The 21,127-nt window shown below is 34.6% G+C and overlaps 1 protein-coding gene across 1 annotated transcript in view; it reads right to left on the bottom strand.

Moving 5' to 3' along the window:
- Positions 1-21,127, bottom strand: part of ATF6 (activating transcription factor 6) — a 217,558-nt gene that overhangs the window by 107,908 nt on the left and 88,523 nt on the right. Inside the window, exons 11-14 of the mRNA XM_081306544.1 lie at positions 20,310-20,423; positions 19,203-19,302; positions 9,994-10,061; positions 744-858 (exon numbers count right to left, since the gene is read on the bottom strand). Of these exons, the coding sequence (XP_081162670.1) occupies positions 744-858; positions 9,994-10,061; positions 19,203-19,302; positions 20,310-20,423 (397 nt within the window). The remainder of the gene's footprint in view (positions 1-743; positions 859-9,993; positions 10,062-19,202; positions 19,303-20,309; positions 20,424-21,127) is intronic.

Below are 21,127 nucleotides of genomic sequence, written 5' to 3'. Positions count from 1 at the left end.
AAAAAAAGGAAGGAAGGGTTAGGTTATAAACCATTGAGGAATTCCAAGTCACTTGTATGTTTCTGGTTTAACATACAGCACTCTAGAGATATTCACATGGCACCTCTATGAAGAATATATTGTCATTTTGTAGGAAAGGTAAATGGAATGTAAATAGCTATACATTTGTTTCCATTTAGTCTAACATCTGTAAAATTCAGCCATGTTAGTATAAACATTTACATTTGCATAACCTGAATGATTATCTAATGTATTCTTCACTAATAAAGTAAATATTGAAGAGAAGAAAGAGGAATAGAGATTCCCTAGAACACAGATCTAAACATTCCACAATATGTTAATGAGTCCATGATTCATCTTTAATTCATCTAAAACCTACATTCATCTTAAATTCCTCAATAACCAAATGGAAATGGGCTTTAAAAGCCTAAATATGAAATGTTTATGCTTTTACTTTTCCTTTGGTTATAAACAAATAGTATGGTTATAGGGATAATTGAGAATAAAAATCAATACACAGCTTATATTTTCTAAATATACAGTCATAGTCTAATTCCATGTGTGCCTTCATGATGCTAAACAGTTCAAAGTCAAGCATATATATAGCACGGAGAGTATTCCACTCACATATTTATTCTATATTGCTTCCTATCTCTCAATCTATCTCCAACAATATTCAGCCCAATGTCTTATACACAGTAAGTACTTAAAAATATTTGCATATTTTTTCAAAATGAACTTACCCTTCGAAAGGACACAACATAAAATGTATCTCCCCTTCTGCGGATGGCTTCAAAGAAGTCTTGATAACTTCTGGGTGAAGCATAATATACTTGTAGCTCATTCCCTGAGTTCCTACTAAAGTAAGAAAAAGGTAGAGCGTTAACAAGTAAAAAATGTCTCATCCTCCCAAAAATACTTTCTACTCTTAAGTCTATGTCTGAATTATAAGAGTCTTTTCAACAAAAAATCAGTAGCATTATAGAAATCATTTTTTTTACTTCTTAAAAATTATTTTAAATTGATACATAAAAATTACACATATTTCCGGGGCACCATGTGATGTTTTGATACATGTGTACATTGTTATAATGTTCAAACCAGAGTAAGCATACTTATCACCTCAAACATTTATCATTTCATTATGGTAAAGGCATTCAAAATACTCTATTCTAAAATCATGGCAAGATAAATGGATGGAGTTGGAGAATATAATGCTAAGTGAAATAACCCAATCCCCAAAAACCAAAGGCTGAATATGATATGAGGGTGCTGACTCATAATGACCATGGGGTGGGTAGCATGGGAGGAATGGAGGAATTTTATAGTTAGGGCAAAGGGGAGGAAGGGAAAAGATGGGTGTGATGGAATAGGAATGATGGTGGAATGAGTTAGACATCTTTACCCTAAGTTCATGGATGAAGACACGAATGGTGTGAAAATACTTTGTGTATAATCAGTGACTTGAAAAATTGTGCTCTATATGTGTAATATGAAATGAATTGCATTCTGCCATCATGTATAACAAATTAGAATAAATAATTTTTTAAAATACTCTCTTCTAACGTTTTTGAAATATACAGTACATAATCATTAGCTATAGTCACTCTTCTACACACCAGAACACCAAAACTTATTTCTCTTATCTAACTGTGACTTAGTACCCATTGATCAACCTTTCCCCATCTATCCTTCCCTCCTGTTCTCCCCAGTATCTGGTAATCACCATTCTATTCCCAACTTCCATGGGAACAGTTTTCAGATTCCATATATGAACAAGATCAATGCAGTATTTGTTCTTTCTGTGCCTGAATGTTCCCCAGATCCAGTCATGTTGTCACAAATACCGGGATTTCCTTTTTATAGATGAATAATATCCCATTATGTATACAGACCATATTTTCTTCATTTATTCATTACATACAATTAGCTTGTTTCCATTTTTTCACTATTGTGAAAAGGGCTGCAATAAACATGCAAATGCAGATGTTTGGTAGTAACTTTTTTTTTTTTTAAGAGAGAGAGAGAGAGAAAGAGAGAGAATTTTTTAATATATATATATATATATATATATTTTTTTTTTTTTTTTAGTTTTCGGCGGACACAACATCTTTGTTTGTATGTGGTGCTAAGGATCGAACCTGGCCGCACGCATGCCAAACGAGCGCGCTACCACTTGAGCCACATCCATTAAAGTAACATTTTGAAAAACCCCAAATTAGGATATTTATAAGGTCCAGTTCTAAAATTCTCATTTCTGAATCAAGGTTCTAAAATATAACATATGGTCAAATATACTGTAAATCATGTAAAATTTTTTAAATTATCAAAACCAAAGATTTCCGCATAAGTTTGTATGATTTACAAAATTTTATAATGAAAATTAAGTCTGAAGAAATGATATTTTTCACCATTCTGTCAAATATACAAAGGTGATCTTGCCTATGAGGCTACATCAAAAATGAAAAGAATCTAGGTTTAGAAACAAATACACCTGGTTTTGAATTCTTGGTCTACTTGCGTGGACATTCTTCAGGGTATGGATCTCTCTGAGTAACCCCAGTTTCCTCATGAATAAAATGAATATAACCACAGAAGCCTTGGAGAATTTTTAATGGGGTCAGAGATGTCATCTATGTAAATGACCAAGCATGAGTCCTGTTCTATAGGAGTCATTCCACAAGTGCTAGCTTACTGACATGAAAAGCACCATATAGGCACCTTGATAAATTAATGATGCATACAGGACACCGAGCACACAAAATCACAGTAGACCAACGCCAAGACACATTGTTATGAAGATATCCAATATACAGAACAAAGAGAAAATATTAAAAACTACAAGAGAAAGGAGACAGATTACATTCAGGGGTAAACCAATAAGGTTAACAACGGATTTTTCATCACAGACACTGAAAGCAAGAAGGTCATGGAAAACGTATTTCAAACACTGAAAGACAATGGATGCCAACCAAGAATTCTGTATCCAGCAAAATTAAGCTTCAGGTACAACAACGAAATGAAAATCTTTCATGATAAACAAAAGTTAAAAGAATTTGCAGCCAGAAAACCAGCATTGCAAAGCATTTTGAGCAAAACACTACACGAGGAAGAAATGAAAAACAATAACCAAAACCATCAGTAGGAAGTACCTCGGTAAAGACAGAGGGCGAGGGGAAAAATAATCATGGAGAAACAAACTAAATTTTTTAAAAAAAGGATAAATAATCAAACATGGATGGAAGTACAAACCATATATCAATAGTAACTCTGGATGTTAATGGCTTAAACTCTCCAATAAAGCGACATAGGCTGGTATCATGGATTAAAAAAACAAATCCAACAATATGCTGCCTCCAGGAGACACATCTGATTGGAAAGATATACACAGGCTGAAGGTGAAAGGATGGGAAAAAATATACCACGCACACGGTCCTCGTAAGCAAGCAGGGGTGGCCATCCTCATATCGAATAAAATCGACTTCAAGACTAAGTTAATCAAAAGGGATAAAGAAGGACATTATATACTGTTAAAAGGAACCATTCACCAACAAGACATAACAATTATCAATACTTATGCACCAAATAATGGTGCTGCGACATTCATAAAACAAATTCTCCTCAAGTTCAAGAATCAAATAGATCACAACACAATAATTATGGGTGACTTCAACACACCTCTCTCACCATTGGACAGATCCTCCAAACAAAAGTTGAATAAAAAAACTATAGAACTCAATATCACAATCAATAACCTAGACTTAACTGACATATATAGAATATATCAACCATCATCAAATGGATATACTTTTTTCTCAGCAGCACATGGATCCTTCTCAAAAATAGACCATATATTATGCCATAGGGCAACCCTCAGTAAATATAAAGGGGTGGAGATAATACCTTGCATTTTATCTGATCATAATGGAATGAAACTGGAAATCAATGATAAAAGAAGGAAGGAAAAATCCTACATCACATGGAAAATGAACAATATGTTACTGAATGATCAATGGGTTACAGAAGACATAATGGAGGAAATCAAAAAATTCTTAGAGATAAATGAAAATACAGACACAACATATCGGAATCTATGGGACACAATGAAAGCAGTTTTAAGAGGAAAATTCATCGCCTGGTGGTCATTCCTCAAAAAAAAGAAAAAACCAACAAATAAATGAGCTCACACTTCATCTCAAAGCCCTAGAAAAGGAAGAGCAAAACAACAGCAAATGTAGCAGAAGGCAAGAAATAATTAAAATCAGAGCGGAAATCAATGAAATTGAAACAAAAGAAACTATTGAAAAAATTAACAAAACTAAAAGTTGGTTCTTAGAAAAAATAAATAAGATCGACAGACCTTTAGCCATGCTAACGAAGAGAAGAAGAGAGAGAACTCAAATTACTAACATACGGGATGAAAAAGGCAATATCACAACAGATGCTACAGAAATACAGAAGACAATTAGAAATTATTTTGAAAACCTATATTCCAATAAAATAGAAGATAGTGAAGACATCGATAAATTTCTTAAGTCATATGATTTGCCCAGACTGAGTCAGGAGGATACACACAATTTGAACAGACCAATATCAATGGATGAAATTGAAGAAGCAATCAAAAGACTACCAACCAAGAAAAGCCCAGGACCGGATGGGTATACAGTGGAGTTTTACAAAACCTTTAAAGAAGAATTAATACCAATACTTTTCAAGTTATTTCAGGAAATAGAAAAAGAGGGAGCTCTGCCAAATTCATTCTATGAGGCCAACATCACCCTGATTCCGAAACGGACAAACACACCTCAAAGAAAGAAAACTACAGACCAATATCTCTGATGAACCTAGATGCAAAAATCCTCAATAAAATTCTGGCAAATCGAATACAAAGGCACATCAAAAAAATTGTGCACCATGATCAAGTAGGATTCATCCCTGGGATGCAAGGATGGTTCAATATACGGAAATCAATAAATGTTATTCACCACATCAATAGACTTAAAGATAAGAACCATATGATCATCTCGATAGACGCAGAAAAAGCATTCGACAAAGTACAGCATCCCTTTATGTTCAAAACATTAGAAAAACTAGGGATAACAGGAACTTTCCTCGACACTGTAAAAGCTATCTATGCTAAGCCTCAGGCTAGCATCATTCTGAATGGAGAAAAATTGAAGGCATTCCCTCTAAAATCTGGAACAAGACAGGGATGCCCTCTATCACCACTTCTATTCAATATAGTTCTTGAAACACTGGCCAGAGCAATTATACAGACGAAAGAAATTAAAGGCATAAAAATAGGAAAAGAAGAACTTAAATTATCACTATTTGCAGATGACATGATTCTATATCTAGCAGACCCAAAAGGGTCTACAAAGAAACTATTAGAGCTAATAAATGAATTCAGCAAAGTGGCAGGATATAAAATCAACACGCATAAATCAAAGGCATTTCTGTATATCAGCGACAAAACTTCTGAAACGGAAATGAGGAAAAACACTCCATTTACAATATCCTCAAAAAAAATAAAATACTTGGGAATCAACCTAACAAAAGAGGTGAAAGATTTATATAATGAAAACTACAGAACCCTAAAGAGAGAAGTAGAAGAAGATCTTAGAAGATGGAAAAAATATACCCTGTTCATGGATAGGCAGAACTAACATCATCAAAATGGCGATATTACCAAAAGTTCTCTATAGGTTTAATGCAATGCCAATCAAAATCCCAACGGCATTTGTTGTAGAAATAGATAAAGCAATCATGAAATTCATATGGAAAAATAAAAGACCCAGAATAGCAAAAGCAATTCTAAACAGGAAGTGTGAATCAGGCGGTATAGTGATACCAGATTTCAAACTATATTACAGAGCAATAGTGACAAAAACAGCATGGTACTGGTACCAAAACAGGCGGGTGGACCAATGGTATATAATAGAGGACACAGAGACTAATCCACAAAGTTACAACTATCTTATATTCGATAAAGGGGCTAAAAGCATGCAATGGAGGAAGGATAGCATCTTCAACAAATGGTGTTGGGAAAACTGGAAATCCATATGCAACAAAATGAAACTGAATCCCTTTCTCTCGCCATGCACAAAAGTTAACTCAAAATGGATCAAGGAGCTTGATATCACATCAGAGACTCTGCGTCTGATAGAAGAAAAAGTTGGCTCCGATCTACATATTGTGGGGTCGGGCTCCAAATTCCTTAATAGGACACCCATAGCACAAGAGTTAATAACTAGAATCAACAAATGGGACTTACTTAAACTAAAAAGTTTTTTCTCAGCAAGAGAAACAATAAGAGAGGTAAATAGAGAGCCTACATCCTGGGAACAAATTTTTACTCCTCACACTTCAGATAGAGCCCTAATATCCAGAGTATACAAAGAACTCAAAAAATTAGACAATAAGATAACAAATCACCCAATCAACAAATGGGCCAAGGACCTGAACAGACACTTCTCAGAGGAGGATATACAATCAATCAACAAGTACATGAAAAAATGCTCACCATCTCTAGCAGTCAGAGAAATGCAAATCAAAACCACCCTAAGATACCATCTCACTCCAGTAAGATTGGCAGCCACTCTGAAGTCAAACAACAACAAGTGCTGGCGAGGATGTGGAGAAAAGGGTACACTTGTACATTGCTGGTGGGACTGCAAATTGGTGCGGCCAATTTGGAAAGCAGTTTGGAGATTCCTGGGAAAGATGGGAATGGAACCACCATTTGACCCTGCTATTGCCCTTCTCGGACTATTCCCTGAAGACCTTAAAAGAGCATGCTACAGGGATACTGCCACATCGATGTTCATAGCAGCACAATTCACAATAGCTAGACTGTGGAACCAACCCAGATGCCCTTCAATAGATGAATGGATAAAAAAGATGTGGCATCTATACACAATGGAGTACTATGCAGCAATAAAAAATGACAAAATCATAGAATTTGCAGGGAAATGGATGGCACTAGAGCAGATTATGCTTAGTGAAGCTAGCCAATCCCTAAAAAACAAATACCAAATGTCTTCTTTGATATAATGAGAGCAACTATGAACAGAGCAGGGAGGAAGAGCAGGAAGAAAAGATTAACATTAAACAGAGACATGAGATGGGAGGGAAAGGGAGAGAAAAGGGAAATTCCATGGAAATGAAGGGAGAACCTCATTGCTATACAAAATTACATATAAGAGGTTGTGAGGGGAATGGGAAAATAAACAAGGAGAGAAATGAATTACAGTAGATGGGGTAGAGAGAGAAGATGGGAGGGGAGGGGAGGGGAGGGGGGATAGTAGGGGATAGGAAAGGTAGCAGAATACAACAATTACTAATAGGGCATTATGTAAAATTGTGGATGTGTAACCGACGTGATTCTGCAATCTGCATTTGGGGTAAAATTGGGGGTTCATAACCCACTTCAATCTAATGTATGAAATATGATATGTCAAGAGCTTTGTAATGTTGTGAACAACCAATAAAAAAAATAAAAAATAAAAAATAAAAAAATTAAAAAAAAATTAATGACCAAACTTTAATAATACCTCAAACTATATCATATGTGAAAAGATATACTCAAATGATACTAAGTAGTTCTTAATAATATTTTCAGTCTTTAGTGTTGAACACAATAAACCAACACCCAGAAGAATGAATGGGACCCTATAATGCTTCATTCTTCTCCAAAGAGAAAAACTTTTATTATCAATCAAATATTATTAACTTAAGAGAGAAAAAGGTTGACCTAAATGGAAACTATAAATGAGCTATAAGTTCTTCCTTTGAGGGGCTGGGGTGATGGCTCAGTGGTAGAGCGCTTGCCTAGCATGTGTGAGGCACGGAGTTCGATTCTCAGCACCACATATAAATAAATAAAGTTCTATCGATAACTTTTAAAAAATTTTTAAAAAGATTTTCCTTTGAAATAACTGCATTTGCTCATTAGACAGTGCTTGATTACAGTATTTTGGATATACAGACAATTCTTGTTATTTCTGATAGATGTGTTCTAAAGAGTCACCACTAACAATGAATTAGTGAATCCTAAGACAAATAAATACAGGATTGGGTTAATGTAAGCCTCTGAAAGATGATTATATTTTTGTCATTCAATATGTAACCTCATTTTATGCATGTTTTTGTTTAAGGACACTTTCTTTAATAAACATTGAACTTACAGCCAAAAGCATGGTAGCTCATGCCTGAATAAAACTTTATAATACCTTGGACCCTTCATGGGCTTAGGTACACTAGACAGCACCTCAGCAATATGCTTGGGGCCCTTTTAAACAGGACAATTGCCAATAAAAGGTATAAAAATATGAAAAACATGACACTAAATGAACTACAAAAAGGACCTTGTATATACTAAATAGTGAATCAAGAAGGTAAAAGGTTGTCTGGTTTAACCTTACCTTAGAATATCTATGCATGTTTCAAAATGCTGTATTATTTGGGGGTTACAAATAACTTTTATTTTCATTTATTTATATTTTGGTATCAAGGATTGAACCCAGGAGTGCTTAACCAGTAAGCCACATTTTTAAATGTGATTTACAGACAAGGTCTTGCTGGTTGCTTAGGGCTTCACTGAGTAGCGTAGGGCCTTGCTAAATTGTTAAGGCCAGCTTTGAAATCTTGATCTCTTGCCTCAGCCTCCTGACTTGCTGGGATTACAGGTGTGTGCCACTGTGCCCAGCTACAAATAAATTTTAGCAATTAAGCAAATATAAAATCCATAAGTAAGATGATCCATGAATGAGAATGGACTGTAACTCATTAAAAACATTTTTAACTAATGAAAAAAATACTATGCCATGGTGAAAGAAAATGCTTAATTCATTTTATTGCATATGGATTTCCAGTTTTCCCAGCACAATTTGTTGAAGAGGCCACCTTTTCTCCAGTATTTGCTTTTGGTGCCTTTGTCCAGTATGAGATAACTGTTTTTATGTGGGTTTGATTCTGTGTCCTGTATTCTGTACCAATGGTCTACAAATCTATTTTGGTGCCAATACAATGCCATTTTTGTTATTATTGCTCTGTAGTATAGTTGCTTTTACTATTTCTATGAGAAGTGTCATTGGGATTTTGATTGGGATTGCATTAAATCTGTATAGTGCTTTTGGTAGTATGATCATTTTGACAATATTATTTCTGTCTGTCCAAGAACAAGGGAGATCTTTCAATCTTCTAAGGACTTCATTAATTTCTTTCTTTAGCATTTTGTAGTTTGTAGAGGTCCAAGGACCTAGGAATTAGACCACAGACCTTGTGCCTAATAAAAGAGAAAATAGGCCCAAATCTTCATCATGTCAGATTAGGCTCCAACTTCCTTAGTAAGACTCCTAGCACAAGAAATAAAATCAAGAATCAATACATGGGATGGATTAGTGAAGATACTCCTAGGTATAGTACTTTCTTTGAATTGTTTCAAAATCTTAAGTACTATTGTGTAGTGAAAAGGGAATTTTATGTCAAATGCTAGGGTCTGAATTCTGGTTCTGGCACTTGGTTCTATGACAATGAAAAATTACAAAAAAAAAAATTAATGACTTGCCCAGTTTTTTCATATATAAAATATACTTCAAATTATTATATGGATTTAAAGATAAAAATGAATAAAGCATCCAGCAAGGCATCTGCATAGAATAGTGAAAAACAATATTCCCCTCCCTTAGGCTTATGAAATAGAGGCAAATCAAGGAGAGGGGAGCTATGTGTTTTTAAGATTTTCAATAAAATTACAAATGAACAGCATTCTGACTAAATCTGCATTTAAGGGACTGAGGAGAGATTATCCTTAGAAATTATCTGACTTTACTCAGAAGTAGTATTTTTTTAGAAGTAGTATATTTTATATGAATTAATATGAAAGGCACAGATTAAGACAAATTAAGGTAAAAAAGAACTATGAATTTCAACTTTACTAAAACACAAGCTATTTTAAATTCCCTGGCCAAAAGCTTCTTGATACTTTCTTACCTGATACTAGTGGTTTCTGTGTATTGGACAGCCATCAGCTGAGAATTTGAGCCCTGTTCTAGAGCACCCTGAAAGAGAAAAAGAAAAAAAAAAAAAGGTCTAATGCCATATAGTGAAATTATATGATGCTATTCCTATGCTGTCTTATTCTACATTTATATGTATTAAAGAATTCATATTGGTTTTTCTATTCATGTTGTGACAAATTAAGCTCATGTAATTAAACATCAGCATAAAAATCCAAACCCTTTAGCTCACAGTTTCACAAAGATGTGGCTCTTGGAGATTAAGACACTCAAAGCACTTACCCATATAGAGTTTAAAGAAAAAGAACAGAAGTTTAGACCAAGCACAGGTTTTATGAACAAGCTATACAAGTATTACTGGACACATCACAACTTAAATTTATCTAAAATAATTATGTTTATCAATGAAAAGTTCCTAAGCAGTATGAAAAATCCAAAATGAAACTAGATCCCCATTGTTTACTTAAACACAAATATATTCATGCCAATACATTTATGGACTATTTGTAATTAAAGAGATCTCACTGATGACTCACTTGGCAAGAAACCAGTTTAATCTGGAACCATCAGTAGTCCACACATGCTACACTAGAAACCTTTCTTTAACATGCGTCTGTGACCTTGTTATACTTCCTGGCAGTTTTGTAAGCTGATCTTCAGAAGAATTTGGTAAAGGTATCAGAATTCAAAGACATATTACTATTATTACACTATAAAGTGACCCTACTGCTACCCCATCAGTGGCTTAAATAATTGTTTAATTATACATCTCCTGGCATTTGTTTATTTTTGTGCTTTCTATTTCTCAATTTTTTGTTCTTTATTTGTTTTTCTTTTCCTATCCTCTTTTCATTAAATTAGTTCAATTCCATTTATATGTCTTGTATTGGCTTTTTAGCTGTCTAGTAGGACTCCATTATCCATGATTTTGCTAACTATTGTTCCAGTTATCCATGGTTAACTGTGGTCAAAAATGTTAAAGGGAATATTCCAGAAAAAAATAATCCATATATTTTTTTTAAAGAGAGAGTGAGAGAGGAGAGAGAGAGTGAGAGAGAGAGAGAGAGAGAGAGAGAGAGAGAGAGAATTTTTAATATTTATTTTTTAGTTCTCGGCAGACACAACATCTTTGTTGGTATGTGGTGCTGAGGATCGAACCCAGGCCGCACGCATGCCAGGCAAGCGCGCTACCGCTTGAGCCACATCCCCAGCCCAATCCATATATTTTAAATTCTGTGCTATTCTGAGCAGTGTTATAAAATCTCAAGCCTTCCAACTCCATCCTACCCTGGACATGCTGTATTCACTATTTTTCTGTTTCACTTAGTAGTCATCTCAGTTATCAGATCAACTTGTCATGGTATTACATGTCTTGTGTTCAGGTAACCTTTATTTTACCTAATAATGGCCTAAAAGCACAAGAGTAGTGATGCTGGCAATTTTGTTACGGTATACTTTTACAATTATTCTATTTTAATGTTAGTTATTGTAGTTTGTCTCTTATTGTGCCTAATTTGTAAATTAACCTTTATTAGAGCTAAGGATGTATAGGGAAAAAATAGTACATACATAGTACTATCCACTTTAAGTTAATCACAATGTACCTTGAAATAGTATTTGAACAATATAAAATTCTAGCAGTATAATTCTTTTTGAAAAAATCCTTTATTAGTGTGTTATAGTTATACATACTAGTGGGGTTAATTTGGACATATTCATAAATGCTTATAATATAGTTTGCTCCACTGCAGACCCCTGCTTAGCAGTATAATTCTATTTACCCATTCATCTTTGTATTCTTTTATTAAATATTAACCTCACAACCATTTTTCCTTTTGCTTTAAAAAGACAATACTCTTTTAAAAACATTTAAACATACGAAGCACACAGATTTTTAAGCCTGCTTTTTATTAGTAATAAGATATTACTTATTCTTGTATCCTTCCTTCCTCTATGTGTTATCATTTTTCTTAGTCTAAAAAACTTTGGGAATGTCTGACAGTTTGGGTTTTCTGGATACCAATTTTCTCAGCTTTTTGTCTATCTGAAAATATCTTTATTTTGCCTTCATTTTGAAAGATATTTTCATTAATTTGTCCCTGCACCTTTTCTAACAGCTCATATTCTAGGAAGAGGGTAAGATAATGAGAGAGGATGTGTCAAATCAAAGACATAATATTTAAAAGCAACAGAAATTTCAAATAAATGTCAATTTGCCAGAGTTGCAAAATATTTTATAAGACTTTTGACTCCTTGTGGCATTTGAAAGAGGTAATCTGGAGGAAAAAGAAAGTTGAAATAAAAAAAGAAGATAAAAGAAGAGCAACTTCAGGCTCTCTACCCTATGGAAGAGAATCAAAAGAATTTTTACATGCTTTAGAATCGACAACAGTACAAGCAGAATGATCTTTCTGTTCCTCTAATGGAGAACTTCTTTTGCTTGGATAAATATAGATTCATCCTTGCCATTCCTTTTTTGGTAATACCTAAGAGTCCTACAATTCTGACCATGATTTAAGCCCCCTACAGTAAGATATGCACCCAAAATAGAGAAAGAGACAAGACTTTAAGTTACAAATCTTCTCTAAATGAACAAAGACTATAAAACTAAAATAAAATTATTTTTCTTGTGTTGGAATTCCTTTAAGATTAAAGAACAAACCCCTTCCACAGTAAATACGTTATTTTTTAATCTAATGAACAGGATAATATGACAAATTGTATCTAAAGATAAGACAAAACAAAACAAACAAAAAATCCTCATTAAGGCCAAGAATTTGAATCTAATTTTTCATACAGAACACTATAGCAGCTATGTGGGATTATCTATTGGCAATTACCTATTTTTGCCTCCTGTGCTCTTCCCCTGTATTGCAAAAGATGGAAGTCTAAAAACCACATTACCTAAACTCTTTTGTCAGCAGGGTTCTGGATATAACTTAGGTTCTGACAATAAAATGTGCCTTGTTCCAGACTTAGAAAGCAAAATAAAATTAATTTTTTTTCTAGCCATGATAGCAGCTGATGTTTAAGACTTAGCAGACAAGAGTTTTGCAGTACCAAACTCTGCAGTCTAATGCCAGTAAGCAGGATGGGGGCTATGAGGTACCCACGGCATACACTGACCGCCCGGTAGCCTCTAAAAGTACTAACAACCAATACAATTGCCATAGTAGGAGAAGAAAAGGTATTGGAGAGGGCCAGAGAAGCACATAGTAGAATCATAATAGATTATCTATGCACATACTAGATAATAGATCATCTAAGCACATACTTGATAATCATAGAATCTCAGAAAGTCAGAGTTTGAGTTCACCAACATGAATGCTCACATTATTGATGAAACAGTTCTATAATGGCAAAATCTATGTCTCTTAATATAATTTTAATATGCTTTTGAACAAATCACATGCTGCTTACAGTTAAGTCTCCAAAAAAATCAAATAGTTAAGATGTTTCCATTAGCCTATAAATATGCAAACCTGGTGTCATATCTTCTATCTAAAAATAAAACCTCTTTCTTGATTCCTGTAGCTACTCTATTTCTCTATTTACACTTATGGAGATGATCCTAAAATACTCTTTTCCATTTTCTCATATTGTATCATTTCCCACAAAGGCTTCAAAGTGAGGCCTTTATCATCACAACTATAATGAAACAACTTTCATCAATCAAGTTCTAATGGTTTATTTTAATGATAACTTCTTAGTCATCATCTTAACATTTCTTGACCTCTGTAATGATTAATCATATACCTCCTTCTTAAGACACTCTTTGCTTGGGGTTTGGGGTACCACAATCCTGCATTTTCTCCTATCTTACTGGTCAGTCACTCATCTTACTTCTCAATTGCTAGTTCTTCTTTCTCTTTCAGCCTCTAATGTTGGAGTTGGCCCAGGGCTCAATGCCTCACTCTCTCTTTTTTCCTTTTTAGTTTCTTACACTCCTGTCTCCAGTTCCTCTTTCCCCAATCTTGTTATCAATAATGGCATCTCTGTTCAACTAGTACTTAGCACGTAGGAATTTCCATTAATTCCTTTTTATTTTACAGCAACAATTTCTAACAGCTCTAATTTCAAAATATATTTGACATCCAAGTGCTTTCCTCTAGCTCCACATCTACCCCACAAGTACAGGCTCCACAGATCTCTTATCTAGACTACTGAAATAGCATCTTAACTGGCCTCCCTATTTCCATTCATACCCCCACACCATGGTCTACTTTGTGTAGCAGCTGGAATGATCTTTTAAAAATATAAGTTAGGACAAATTTCTAACGACATATGACCTCCCCAAATTGAATCAGGAGGGCACAGAAATGATGAATTCCAAGCAATGAAATTGAATATGCCATCAAAAGCCTACCAACAAAGAAAAGCCCAGGACTGAATGAATTCTCAGCTGAGTTCTACCAGACCTTCAAAAAAGAAATAACACCAATTCTCCTCAAATTATTCCATGAACTAGAAAAGAAGGGAACCCTTCCAAACTCATTCTATGAGGCTAGTATCATCCTAATACCAAAACCAAAGACACATCAAGAAAAGAAAACTTCAGACCAATATCCTTGATGAATACAGATGCAAAAATTCTTATAAAATACTGGCAAATCTCATACAAAACATATTAAAAAGATACCACACCATGATTGAGTGAGTTTCATCCCAGGGATACAAGGTTAGTTCAACATATGGAAATCAATAAATGTAATTCAACATATAAACAGATTTAAGAACACTAATCACATGATTATCTCAATAGATGCAGAAAAAAACATTTGACAAAACACAGTATCCATTTATATTCAAAACACTAGAAAAAAACTAGGGATAATAAGAATATACCTTAACATTGTAAAAGCTATATACATTAAACTAAAGGGCAATATCATTCTAAATGGAGAAAAACTGAAAGCTTTTCCTCTAAAACTGGAATAAGACAGGGATGCCCTCTTTCACCACTCCTATTCAAAATAATCCTTGAAACTCTAGCCAAAGCAATTAGGCAAAAGAAAGAAATTAAAAGGATATGAATAGGAAAAGAAGAGCTCAAACATTCCTGTCAGCCGAGAACATGGTTCTATATTTAGAAGACTCAAAAAATTCCACCAGAAAACTGCTAGAACTGGTACAGGAATTCAGCAAAGTAGCAGGATATAAACCATAATCAGCTGTGTTCCTATACATCTGAGGGGAGCCACCCCTGAGCTATTTGAACATCTTCACTGGGCCTTGAGCCAAGGAGATTTTGATTTAGCATTGCAAGCTCTTTTGTGGCTCCTCCCACTTAATGGATTGTGCAAAACACTGACCTCTGTCTTTGCTCCCCTAGGGAGACAGATCTTGTAGCTCTGGAGTTGGGCATAACCCACTGGGAGCTGGACAACCCACCTCCTGCTTTATTTGGCATAAAAACACTCTATGGAAAACCTTTGAAGGTTCCCCCATATAAAAAAGCAACTGCAGGCTCTTGCTCTCTTTCCAGTGTGGAAGCTCGACCTCTAAGGTTGAAGAGCCGTCCTACCCTCTCTTTTCACAATTACTTTCTCTAGTGTATTTCTTTTCTGCCTTTTTTTCTTAGCTTAATTTCACGTCCAGCCCACTTCATGTAGAGGAGACCTAAATTCTACCACAGGCACGGGACGTGGCGAGATACACTAATGATGAATCAGTAGAAAGAAAATTTAGGAAAACTATCCCATTCACATTAGCCTCAAAAACAACCAAGCCAAAACAAAACAAAAAAAACGTGGGATTCAATCTTACAAAAGAGGTGAAAGACCACTACAATGAAAACTACAGAACACTAAAGAAAGAAATTGAAAAAGACCTTAGAAGATAGAAAGATTTCCCATGTTCTCAGATAGCCAGAATAAATATTGTCAAAATGATCATACTATCAAAAGCGCTATACAGATTTAATGCAATTCCTATTAAAATCCCTATAACATTCTTCATAAAAATAGAAAGAGCAGTCATTAAATTCATTTAGAAAAATCACAGGCCCAGAATAGCGAAAGCAATCTTTAGTGAGAAAAGCGAAGGATGAGGCTCACCGTACTAGAACTTAATTTATATAATAGAGCTATAGTAATAGCAAAACAGACAAGACCAATGGAATAGAATAGAAGAAACAGAGATAAACCCACATAAATACAATTATCTCTTATTAGACAAAGGCACCATAAACATACATTGGAGAAAAGATGGCCTCTTCAACAAATGGTGCTGGGAAAAATGGAATCCATGTGTTACAGAATGAAATTTAACCTCTTTCACCCTGCACAAAACTCAACTCAAAGTGGATCAAAGACCTATACATTTAACCAGAAACCCTGTGCCTACTAGAAGAAAATGTCAGTCTAAAACTCCATCATTTGGCTTAGGAACTGAATTCCTCAATAAGACTCCTAAAGCACAAAAAGTAAAATCAAGAATCAATAAAGGGTATGGAATCAAACTAAAAAACTTCTTCACAGTGAAGAAAACAATCAAGAACATGAAGAGACAGTCTACAGAATGGGAGAAAATCTTTGCAACCTGCAACTAGAGGATATTTAAAGAACTCAAAAACCAAGTAACCTAATCAATAAATGGGCAAAGAAACTGAACAGACACTTCACAGAGAAGAAATATGATCAGTCACTCAATAAATGTGAAAAAAAAGTTCAATATCTCTAGCAATTAAAGAAATGCAAACGACACCATTTTCATCTCATTCCAGTCGGAATGGCAATTTTCAAGAATACAAGTAACAATAAATGTTGGCGAGGATGTGGAGAAAAGGGTACACCATACATTGCATTCCCCACCAGAGACTGCAAATTGGTGCAACCACTATAGAAAGCAGTATGAAAATTCCTCAGAATCATGATTTGACTCAGCTATCCCACTCCTCAATTTATACCCAAAGGACTTAAAATCAGCATACTACAGTGATGCAGCCACATCAATGTTTATAGCAGCTCAATTCACAATAGGCTAAGTTATGGAACCAACCTAGGTGCCTTCAACAGATGAATGGATTTTTTAAAAATGTGTGTGTGTGTGTGTGTATGTAATATACATATGTACATACATATAGATGCATACATACATATATATGTGTGTGTATATGTGTGTGTGATGGAATATTACTCAGCCATAAAAAATGATGACTTTATGACATTTGTCAGTAAACTGATGAATCTGGAGACTATCATGCTAAGTGAAATAAACCAATCTCAAAAAACCAAAGGTTGAATGTTTTCTCTGATATATGGATGCTAACATACATAAAGAGAGGTGAGGGGAGAATGGAAGTTCAGTGGATTAGACAAAAGGGAATGAAAAGAAGAGAGATAGGAATAGGAAAGACAGTGGAATGAATGAATCTGATACAACTTTCCTATGTATATATATGAACACACCACAATGAATACCCACATCATGTACAATCACAAGACTGGGCTCCTAATTAGAATAAGACAAACTCAATGTTTGTATAAATATGTCAAAATATACTTGTACAATTAAAAAGGACAAATAAAACTTTAAAAATACATATAAACCAGGTGCTGTGGATGTAGCTCAGTGGTAGAGCACTTGCCTAATATATGAGAGGCCCTGGATTCAATCCCTAACCCTCTCCTCACCCTGCCATATACACATTCACACATAAAAATCAGGTCAAGTCACTACCCTAATCAAGTCTTTCAATGGTGTTTCGTCATGCCAAGGATGAAATCCAACATTCTCACCACAGCCTATGAAACTGCATTTCACCTCTGCAAGTCTCTCTAATATCATCTACCATCTTCCCTCAGTCAATGCATTCCAACCTTACTCAACTTCTTGATGTTGCCTACAGAAGTAAACTGTTCCTTCTTAAAGATCTTTACATTTGCTGTTTCTCTCTCTAGATCTTTCACCAGATTTTCCCCTAAATCTTTACATTGTTTACTCTAACATTTTCTGTCTACATAGTAAAAAACAATGTTGTCATTGCAACTTTTTCTTCTTCCTGAGCACTCAGGAAGGCTACATATTCCCATTCTCTCTTATAGTCAATTAGGCAAAATGACAATTTTAGCCAACTAAACAGTGGCTAAAGTCCAGGCCTGATCCCTAAAACCATTTGTATTATCTTCCAAGCTCTCTTCCCACCATTTAAAACTAGAAACAAAGATTTCAAGTTATCAAGTTGTTGGAGCTACACAATAGAAGGTACGTGGATCCCTAAGACACTATTTGGAGAAAAGCCATTCTAGAGAACTATGTTAAGAATCAAGTTTTTATTCTATTAAGCTAGGGAGATTTTAAGGTCATTCTAACAGCCAGCATTAATTATCTTGACAATACCTTATTAAATTGAAACTTTTTCAGAGAAGCCTTTTCTGACCACTCAATCTAAAATAGCTTTTCATTTCTCAATTCAAATTCTAACCTTCTACCACGCTTTACTTTTTAGAGAATTTATCTTAAGTTTGAGGTACCTATGCATTTATTTGTTTATTGTTTAGTTCTCCCACTAGAAGGGGAGAGACTTTATTATACTCGCTACTGTATTCCAGGGTCTGGAACAGTTCCTGGCTCATTATCACTACCACAGATAATGTTTATTGGGTACTCACACTGTGCCAGTTGCTAGTCTAAGCACTTCAGAAGTAGCAACATATATCTGATGAATGATGAATGATTGTAAATGGTGCTTTGTGGAAAACAAGATTAAGATAGAAGCTTTACTGAATAGCTGAGTAAGCACTGTCATTAAACCCAGTAGTGGCACTTGTCTATGTTCAAAAATGTCCTCCATTGATGTGTCCCATGTTTTAATACCCTATTTCTGAAGAGCTCTCAGAAGTAAGGAAACAAAAAGTATTGTTTATTACACCAGTGGTGCCAAAAATATTTGATAAGATATCCATGCACAGTAACTCCTGGACGGAAGCAAATTTGAAGAAGAGAGCAGGAAAGCGCATCATGCCTGAACACAGGAAATGAGTATTATAAAACTTAAACCAAGTGCCATAAAACCTGGGCTAAGAACATTGGTGACAATGAAGCTGCACCAGAAGCAGCCATGAGAAGTAGGTAAAGCTTAAGCTTGCCATATCTTCCAGGAGAGATACCACCTCTGTGGCGGGGTAGGGAGAGAGCTTCCAATGATTAGCAATCACTATTCCAAGACAAGTAGAAACAAACCTGAAGAACACGAGTTTTCTGTTGATTATTTGTCATTCTTCTTGACTTGGTCCTTTCCACTTCATGTCTATGAACCCAACCTCGAAGTTCATGATTTAATCTATAAAACAGATAATCAATTAAACATATTTCTCAGAAATAAAATTCTTATCTCCTGGTGAGAAATGAATTTAATCATTCTGTAGGTTCCAAAGAGTGTTCCAAGTGCCTAATTACTCAGTATTTCTCTTTGATTTGAATAACTAAGATTCTCAACTGAATATTTAGTAAGACATGCATTTTTATATGGTAGGTTCCTCCATCAAAAATTCAAAATTTAAAGAAAACCATAGCTAAGTATTTGCCAAATATAAATATTGAATGCAAAGTGTTTTTTTTTTCTCTTGGGCTGTGTGATATACAAATATCTAAGATACTGGAGAAAACAATCCATAGGACTCCTATTGCAAAAGAATATATTAAGGCCTTTGAAAATCATGCCTTTGGAGAGAAGGAAAACCTAACTACCTGGGAGGGGGGAATAAATTTTTCCAATAGTAGAAATTTAAAAGATCAATTCAATAAAACTTCCCTTTATTTTGCTTACTTTCTACAGAAGTCGCAAATATGTTAGACTATCCTTATTTAATTATAGCTGAGTACTATTTAACATTTAAAAAGGAGGCAGTTTTTAAGGCTCAAGGATATGTCCAAAATCAGGGAAAAAAAATTGAGAGAAAAGGCGATACAAGAAGGGTGCAATAATGGGAAAGTGTCTCTAGAACCACACAACCTCAAATTATTGTCTTCCTAATTTGAAGAAAAAGGTACCTTCTGCTATGAAAGTCACTACCCATAAGCTTAGCACTTACCCTGGAATTTTAATTAATTTCATTCTGTAGTTTTCAAATAAGACATATTGCAATATGCAACCATTATATTAAATAGACCCATAATCATCTATCTCAGACTAGTAGGGCAACTGCATAGCAACTGATATGCCTGTGGCTATCCAACAAATAATTTAGAGATTCAACCACTCAGCAAATCTAAACAAAGACTTTCCTAGGTTCCAAAGCTAATCATGGGAGCCCACTTATTTATTTTACAACAACTTATAATACTTACCTGAGAGATTCTGTTGTGTTAATCAGGGGTTGACAAGGAGGAGGAGGAATATAAAGTAGTGGCTCTTCAGTTAGCACCATTAGGGCTTTGTCATTTGAAACAGAATGATCATATCTGAAACAAACATGCAAAAAATTGGATTTCTTGCTTCCTAAATTCCTAGCAAATTTGATATAAAATCATCAACTTATATGAATTCATATCTAGGATTTGATCTTCATCAAAATCTTAGGTAAAAATTAGAATCTGAACTGGAGACATTATGCTATTTATTATCTTCAGTCTGCTATTTTATTTTTACTGGGCATTTACTGTTGATCTATATTCCAGACCTTATTATATTTTATTTTGAAACAGGGTCTTACTCAGTTGCTGAGGTTTTCAATAAGTTGGCGAAGCTGGCTTTGAACCTGTGATCCTTCCACCTCAGCCTCCTGAGTTGCTGGGATTACAGAGGTTTGTCTGCTATTTTAATCTCTATTACTAAAAATTCTTATTTAGATTAGTCCTGAATTTCTTTACATAAGATGCTCTGTATTTATAAAACTAGATGTGCTAAAACACTAAAAAAGGAAAAAAAATATAAATTCATAAAACTGAACATGACAATATTCACACTTTTCATTTATTCATTCAACAAATATTTGTTAACTGCTAACTGTGTGCTGGGTATCCAAAAGCGAACAAGAGAAATGAAGTCTCTGCCCTCAAACAGGGAAGACGGACCAAATAAAAGGGGAAAAGGCATAAAATAAATCCAAACTGGTATGTATTATGAAAGAAACAAACAATTGAAATTTCAAAGCAGCAGCAGTACT

The sequence above is a fragment of the Spermophilus citellus genome (genome assembly GCF_964194105.1).
Source record: "Spermophilus citellus genome assembly, chromosome: 9".
NCBI classification, from domain to species: domain Eukaryota; kingdom Metazoa; phylum Chordata; class Mammalia; order Rodentia; family Sciuridae; genus Spermophilus; species Spermophilus citellus.
The sequence above is the reverse complement of the archived record's forward strand: the minus strand, read 5'-3'. Positions and strand labels throughout refer to the sequence as shown.